The 8,246-nt window shown below is 43.4% G+C and overlaps 1 protein-coding gene across 1 annotated transcript; it reads left to right on the forward strand.

Moving 5' to 3' along the window:
* The first annotated feature begins 1,491 nt into the window (after positions 1-1,491).
* Positions 1,492-8,121, forward strand: LOC139696152 (uncharacterized). The gene is made up of 2 exons (XM_071594763.1): positions 1,492-1,596; positions 2,021-8,121. Exon 2 carries the CDS (start codon positions 2,225-2,227, stop codon positions 6,143-6,145), a length of 3,921 nt encoding a protein of 1,306 aa, XP_071450864.1. The 5' UTR covers positions 1,492-1,596; positions 2,021-2,224; the 3' UTR covers positions 6,146-8,121.
* The last annotated feature ends 125 nt before the right edge of the window (positions 8,122-8,246 follow it).

Raw genomic sequence — 8,246 nt, forward strand, 5'->3', positions numbered from 1 at the left:
GGTCATGCACTATACTTCTGCTGGTTCAGCGCTACAATACTGCCAAATATCACCTTTCTCATATCTAGCACTTGGCCGTATGTTTTTCCAGACGTGGGTATTTTACTTTTGAAAAGGGAATAAAAAAGCTATCACTAACAACAGCAGGGAAAGTAAAGAGAATATTGAAATTCATATTAGTAATGGTCTCGTTCACTACCTACCTTTAAAAATGCTTCTTCCAGTTAAGTTCAAACAACACAAACATCCCTATTTTTCTTTTCTTCGATCTCTTGTCTAGTTCCAGAGTGATAGGTGGAAAACTATCAAAATATCTAGGTATTCTGGTGAAAGGGGTGGAGCTAGACTTAAATACAATTCATTGTATGGCTGTGATAAACTGTCATCAATCACATTTTGAATTATCAAGTAAAATTTTGTATGTTTTAAACTAAAATGATTTCATGCATTGATCAACCAAATTCATGAATGGTGTTTATCTTTCTTGTTTTCGCGAACATCTTTTGTTTGGTAACCTAATATATTAGAGTACAATTGAAAGGCTATAGAAGGTTTTAGAATACTTGTTCAATGAAAGTTACCCTCGAGAAATGGACTATATTAGTGTAGTAATTTAGCTTACAGCACAATTTCTTATTAAATGGCGATATCTTGGTTGAATCATCTTTTGACCGTGAACGAACATCAGTAATCTATTTGAAAGCTAGATATTTACAAGATTGTCAAAATTAATGGTACCAAAATGACTCAGAGGAAAGTGCCCACATTACTTTTTTTATTAACTAGGAGAACCAATTCCATTACCGAAGGAAGAGATATTGCATTCAAATGACTTAATGCATAGTTACCTAAATACATATACCAATCGGAGGCATTAGTGATACTCGTGATTATTTCATAGTACAATAAAAATGAAAAACACCGAGACCGTACTTACAAAGAAGCATTTAAATCTAACGAAAGTGAAAGTATCACGGGCCGTTGCATGTCCCGATCGTATTAACCGTGGATTGGAAGCATTTGAGACTCAAGTATTTTAGGCTATTAATTATTAACAATAATTTCATTTATTTCTCATAAATCGCTACTGCGCTCATCTTTCCACTAACTTATTCTCACCTTTACGATTGTGAAAACTGTAAACAGACTTCATCGTAGAGTAGCTTGTTTTGAAATTGATTTTTTTTTTCATTTTATATTACTGCACAGCCGCTGGATTCGGTATGTTCATTGAGTTGAAAATTATGATTCAAAAAATGAAATATGTCTAAAATATTCAATAAACTTTTTTCATTGCTTTTTTATACCATTTCTCAGTCGCCATAACTTTAATTTAAACACCGCATAATAACAAAACATCCGCATTGATGTCCACACATCTTAAGATATCCGCGCCATTCGGTGGCGATAAAAACACACAAGAAAAAAGTTGAATTTCGTCACCTCCTCCCCTCTCCTCATGTTCCCTCAACCTTGACGGTGCCTGTAGTCGGAAGCCATCTTGAAAACCTACAATAGTGCAAGGGAAATAGCTACAAAATGGAATTTATCGATTCTCCACGTCCAAAAGAACGTTAACTACAGCTATAACACAAAGTGAGTGTCAAGTACATCAGTACCTTGTAATTTCAAGTATCTAAGTTCGGTAAAACCAGGTTTGTGTTATTGACTTGATACGCCTCTAATGTCAGTTCTTTGTAGTCAGGTTAACGAGACAGAAACAAAGACACTCCAATGAATTTTGATTTGAAATAAGGGTATCTGTTGGAAGTTAACCGAAATAGTATTGTTTAAACATTATATTGTTATTCCTTTGTCATGAAATACATCAATTTAGTAGATATTCGTACAATTGTGCACTTGTCAATATCCCGCATCATACCATTTAGTTCGATTACATTGCTGTTATATGAATGAAATTGTTCGAGATTCAAATGTAATCAAAAGAATATTTGTTAGTTTTAAAGATCAGACGTTAAATTGGATTGTATTGACAAATATATTTTTGTTTTCTTTTTAGGTTTTTAGATGGACATTTAATGCAGATAAGTGGAATATGACTCGAGGGAATGGGGCCTAATTTCAGTATCCCGAACAATGTGCATGGAAATTCCGCTGAGTGTGTAAATTTGTTAATTTGTAATGAAAACATATACATCGGTTTGAAACTTTGATGTGAAAATGTGGAGAAGCTCACGGCCTCGTGGCTAATCTTCTCAGGAAGATGAGGCCCGAGCGAACAGTGGCAATATTGTGCTGGTGGGTGGCTACCCTAGCAGCACAAGACTCGGATGCTACAGGTCATCGTGGACCACCTCCTGGAGATCCATTGGTAATTAATTCAACTGCTTCGGCGGATATTTTACCAAGTTCTTCTTTCCTTGATTCGGCTCCTCGCTATGGGCATGATGTCCTCGAGCAGGACATCGCTGCAGTATTTAATCGAGTTGCCAGTGGGAGTGCCACATCCACAGTTGACTACCCTCCTCCCAACACAACTCCTAGGACTTCTTCCACTCGGCAGGCATACACGACCACTTCCACGACTACAAGGAGAACTCCACCTCCACCTGCCACCGAGAACCTCAAAACCTCGACTCTTGCGCCACCTCCACCTGCTGGCTTGCCAGAATATGTTCCTTTAGCCAGACGGCCACCTCCTAACCAGGAATTCCCTAATACATTTAGTGCCATTCTTAGAAGTAGTTCAGCCGACTCTAGCCATGGACCCCCGGGTACTCCTAGAACTGCCCCACCACCTTTACCCCCTCCACTTGAAAGTGCTCGAATCCCTGAAAAACCTCAACCCGACTTTATTACTCCTCGCAAGAAACCCCTTAATACACCTGCCATATTACCTCCATCAAGGGCCACATATTCGCCCCACATGACGTACTCTGATGGGCCATCTACTCTACCCCCATTTGGTGGTATAGAAGGGAGTATCAGAAATGGCAATGACACAGAGATCAATATAGTGCCCATTCTTCAAAATCCCAGTATCACTCGCATTCTCTCAGGTAGCAATGGGTCAGTGCGTAGACCTGGTGAAGAAGCTGCTTTAGCAGGTATTGGTGCTGGGATAAGAGGTTTGCCTGTGCCACCAATCGATGGCATCAGCAGAGACTCAGTGGCGCGCATGGAACCCGAACCGCGTGAAAATACCAAAAGTGAACCAATTCCCGAGGAGCGCCCAAGGGTTGCTGATGTGGTAGCGGCTCCTCCACAACCCCTGCCACCACCACCGCCTCCTCCACGACCAGCTGTTCCACCTCAGACAACAGTAGAGGAAACCTCTCCCCCTCCAGAGAAGATTCCTGATGTCCACCCTGGTCGTGCAAGTACTCAGAGGGCTTGGGGCCTTGCCTGGGATATTCATGTGTACTTGGCCGGTACTCTGTTTGCCCTCTTAGCCTTCCGCTCCTTGATCGAACTCATAATCTTGCCCACTGTGCCTCCTCTTCTCCTCCTCCTACCTCGTGGCTACTCGATTGCTCTCAACGCACTCCTCCTCCTCATTGGTATCCTTCGTTCTGTCTATCTCCTCCACGATGCGTACAACGTTCGCCACTCCTACCCTCCAACGCTCTCCTACCTCCTGTTGGACGCTGCCTTTCCTTGCCTCGCCACTGCCTTTGCCGTCCTATTCCTTTCACTGCTAAGGTCCACCGGTGTTCGCTTGCCAGTGGCCCGACTTCAAACCCCTGCTGCCCTGGCGCTCATCGCAGTCCTCTACCTGGCCCTTTGTGTTGGAGTCGACGTAACGGTTGGCAGCATGCCAATATCCGACTCCCTCCTCCTCATCTGCCAGGGTGTTGCCGTTCTCTGGTCAGTGGCCCTCTCCCTTGCATATTTGTATGCATTTGGGGCCATGTCGAGGTTGGCTGCCGCTGCATTCACCACTGGGACAGCGAGAAGGGGTGGGAGTGGTCAGTCGATGGTGTCCAACAGGGGAAAAGTTGTCGTTCCACTCCCAGAGCGGCCCAAAGCTGTTGCCTCAGCGGTTCGAATAACACTTGGAACGGCTCTCCTTGGATTACTCATGGCAGCGGTTTTGATATATGGGATGTTTGGTGTGCATGGCATCATAATGAGGGCTGGTCACAGCAATAGAATTCATCCGTGGCCATGGTGGGGGTATCATTTCTCACTCAGGGTTATTGAAATTTCCATGTGTTTACTCATGTCATTTGTTGGAACTCTTCGTGTCGGGAGGAAAATGAACGAGGGCAAGGAATCTGGTGATGGATGGCCCCTTGTGTCATACCTTACCTGCTCTTGCTGTGTGAGCTCACCTCCTCCTGAAGTGAATGTAAATGAAGATGAATCTGTGGATGAGAGCTACCCGGCAGTATGTGGGGTGAATCAGACTGTGGGAAAGTTCTCTCTGGGGAGATCGACTGGTAAAAATGTATACGATGATTCTTATGCCATGCCTCCACACAGTGGTGGTGACAGCATGCCGTCCACCACGCCTTCTGGATCAATCGGACCCGCAGAAGGTCAGCATGTCGGAGGAAGGATGTCAGGAATGACCACCTTAACCAATCCATCTGAGAGGCACTCTAATACCACCGGTCACAATCATTCAAGATCGCATTGCCCTGGTTCGCGTTCTGGTTCCTTAACCCTTGGTTCAACTAGAAGTTGCCCTTCATCCTCGATGCTCTTTGCTGAAAATGGATTTGTGAGGTTTCGAACATCAGCTGATCCTGAGCAACCCATGGAAGAAGTCCTTCAGCAATCTGCCCGTAAAGGTTGCCAACCACTGCCATCGACTGTGCTTCCAAAGCCTTACGATGACGATGAAATCAGCTATAAAAGTATCGATGAAGAAGTGAAGGAGGAGGACTCGAAGCACTCCCGTTCGATGCTCATTGGTCACCACCGCCACGCTCCCGTGCCTGATGTGGCCGAAGTCCACTTGGAACGAGGCCTCGCTTCTTACAGACCTAGAGGGGGATCAGATGCATCTTCGCAAGTCATACCGAACGTTGACTCGTCCCTGTCAAAATATGCGAGTACATGCAGTTCGGAGAGTGCGACGAACAGTTTTGAGGTGCGAACTTTTCCAGCGGGAGGCGAGGCGGATGAGGCAGCGGGACCCATTCGCCGGGCACGGCCAAGGCCAGAGCACCTCTCCCACCATTACCTGCACCACCACCATCCCTCGTATCATCACCACAACCATCCCCTTCTAGCTGACGATGCCCTTCATGCCAAGACCAGGCATTCGGGGGAAGCGAGAGGCGGGCGGCAGGAGAGCATGGGGAGTGGGTCGAAGCGACAGCGGCAGCTGATGCAGCAACCGTTGGCGCAGAGACCTGCCCGAGCCCTTTGCCCTTCCCATGAGAGGAACAACCCACGGGGTGGTTTCTCTCGACCCCATCGCTCACTGCCGCCCGCCACTCCATCACCGCATTCTGACTCCCCTACTTGCCAATTCCTAGAGCAATCCAACAATTCGCAATACTCATCTTCGACATCCTCTTCTTGCTGTGGTCCCGACACCAACTACGAGGAAGTCACCAGAGCTGAGGAAGAAGAATCAAGTGATTCCCTCTCCTCCACGCACTCACTGCCATCGGATTCCTCATCCTCCTCATCTTCCCCCTCAGTTTCGCTGCATAAAAACTGCCCAGACTCTAGTGTGGCTGTGCCCTTGGATCTGTCTCTCTTTCAGAGCTGCTACCAAAACGAAAATGTGGAAGATCCCGTCGGGTCGCAGGACGTGACACCCGATTCGGCCGTCGTGGCGGACATCGGTGATGGGTGGTCGTTTGCCAGGGCAACGGGGGTGGCAGCCGCTCCGGTAGCCACCGAGTCAAGGGAGTTGGAGGAGACACTGTGCCCCCTTCAACCTCCAAGACCCACCCCTCGTGGTCTCCTGAACAAGCTGAGAGGTAGCAACTTCTCTTTGAATGGCTATGCGCCACTGGGCACTGACGATGCATCTCTGACTCCTGTTAGGACCCCGAGTGCCAGCCACCAAGTCTCAAGAAGTGAAGCCCTAGGGATCACCAGGGGTGCATCGTCGGCTGTCTTCCGTCCCTCCACGGCCCCTGTGCATCCTCTTCCCCCCACCCCGAACTTGCATCCGACTGATCGACCTGCCCATAATTTGCACTATAATAACGATTTTTAAACTGCACCATGCTTAAAAGTGATTGGTGTGGAAGAATTTGTGACTTGCTAAGAAAAAAAATTATGTCCATTTGGAATTTCGTGCAACCAAAACTTTTAAAAGCCCAAATAGGTTGTGCTTTCAAAGAGGCAGCTTTGTGCTTTATTTTTGTTTTTGAGCTAGAGGCAAGTTTTAAAGAGAGGTTAAATAGAGATAATGCTCAAATGTAATTTCTGGTAATATTTAGATGAAAGGGAAATAAGGTAGGTCAAGGTAAAGTTTTTAGTTGCCTTGGATTGTAAGCAACATCCTTTATGAGCTATCATTGAAAATGTACTCATTTATATCGAAACTTGCCTTAACCACTATCAGTATTATTTTGAATAATGGGTACTTGGCAATAAAGAGTACAGTAGACTGAAATATTTGACAGGTGCACACCCCAAGTTATGCTGTAAATGAGTTCCTGAAAGTCACAACGTAAATCAATTAGGTGTCCCTATAAGGATCAGTTTTGAAGGTAGAGGCACAATACAAGGCACCCAGAGGTTTTCCCCCAAAAAAACGAATACTTGGCCTTTTTATATTTTATACAGCATGTGCTACAACTCAATTTTTTTATCCTATTGAAGTATCAAATGTGGAGTCTGTAAAATCCACCATAAATTCCTTTTTTCCATGACATTACTTTTATCTAGGAATTTCACAGCAATGTTTTTATGTACATACATCACCGGATGTCCCTTGTTAAAGTAGTTGTTGTGGAATCTCCTGCATTTCATTGATTTTGTCGAGGTTTTTATTACATACTATCATAAAATAGGCATTCCTCTCATGCATTTTATTTATCTGCTTCTTTTGGGGTTTATAAGGAATATTTTTTCCTTGTTACCGGTAATCATTAAAAATCTACATGAGTGATGAACTCGAAAGATATTTTATCTATACTAGAAAAATAGATAAGTTTTGGCCACAGAAGTTGAAATATCTGAGGGATCATTTTGATACTAGTATTGATGACATGATCATTTTTTTCTGGTAACTTGGCAATGTTATGGCCAAACTATGTAAGGATACGCCTTTAATCCTTTTCCAGTTATGTAATTAGTTTTATTTTAACCATGGTGTTTTCATGGCAATTCATAGGATACATAAAATATGACATGACAAATACCAAAGCAGAGCAAAATAAATTGGGATTTGGTGTGCATTGATCGACGACATAAACTTCGAATTGACTAAAATGTGGCATTTTCGACTGGGGTTTACCTGCACTGAATATTTTGATTTTTTATATAATTTCTAATTTGGGCCTTGATAAGCTTTGGTTGCACTGGATCCAAATTGGATGGGTGTGGAGGTGTTTTGCCCATTCTTGCCTGTGCAATTTGTTCCAAAATCTCTCTTTGTCTACAATTCTTCTCTCTCTTTCTATCTCGACAAAAAGTTTAAACTACATACTTGGTGTCCCATTATCACTTTTGGAGTGAAAGGATTCTGGAGTCACCATTTGTCACATTATTTTTTTATAAATATATTTTTTGTGTGGCAGGTTATACTTAAAAGAAAAAACAGAGGGCATCTAGCGAAATGTATTTGCCCGGTTGGAGGCAACTAAAAGAGACAATGGACTCTTATTACGACTTAAAAAAAAAGTGCCCTCTATTCCTGTATTGTTGCAGGTCCCATGACCTTTCCAAAAGTTCTGCATTTATCTTGTGCTTCTTTTTATACACAATTATGGTTTTTTGTACATTTTGTACTGTGTATGATCTCTCTTAATTTCTTGATTAGCTCAAAAGTTGAGTCTGTATGATGGCCAATGTTGTTAATAATGATGGCCTCTTCCTCTTTCCACTTTTAGTATCCCCAATCCCCAATATGCTCATTGTTCCTTAGGAAATGCAAAAAGTGTACAAATCCCTTTTTTGTGCAATTTTTATTACATATACATATATATTATTTTCAACATTCCAGCGATCTTTTCACTATTCTCACTTCCACTCCATTATATTTTGGTCTCTACGATATTATAGTGTGATTGGGAGATATGAAAGTTTTAGAATGGTTTTGATGTGTGAAGAATTTTGGATGGTTGTGATCTCAATAAATGAAAAAATAT

Source organism: Hetaerina americana, unplaced genomic scaffold, assembly GCF_022747635.1.
Source record: "Hetaerina americana unplaced genomic scaffold, ioHetAmer1.1.p SCAF_7, whole genome shotgun sequence".
NCBI classification, from domain to species: Eukaryota; Metazoa; Arthropoda; class Insecta; order Odonata; family Calopterygidae; genus Hetaerina; species Hetaerina americana.

Coding starts and splice junctions, on each gene's coding strand:
- LOC139696152 (XM_071594763.1), top strand. CDS start 2,225: ATGAGGCCCGAGCGAACAGTGGCAATATTGTGCTGGTGGGTGGCTACC.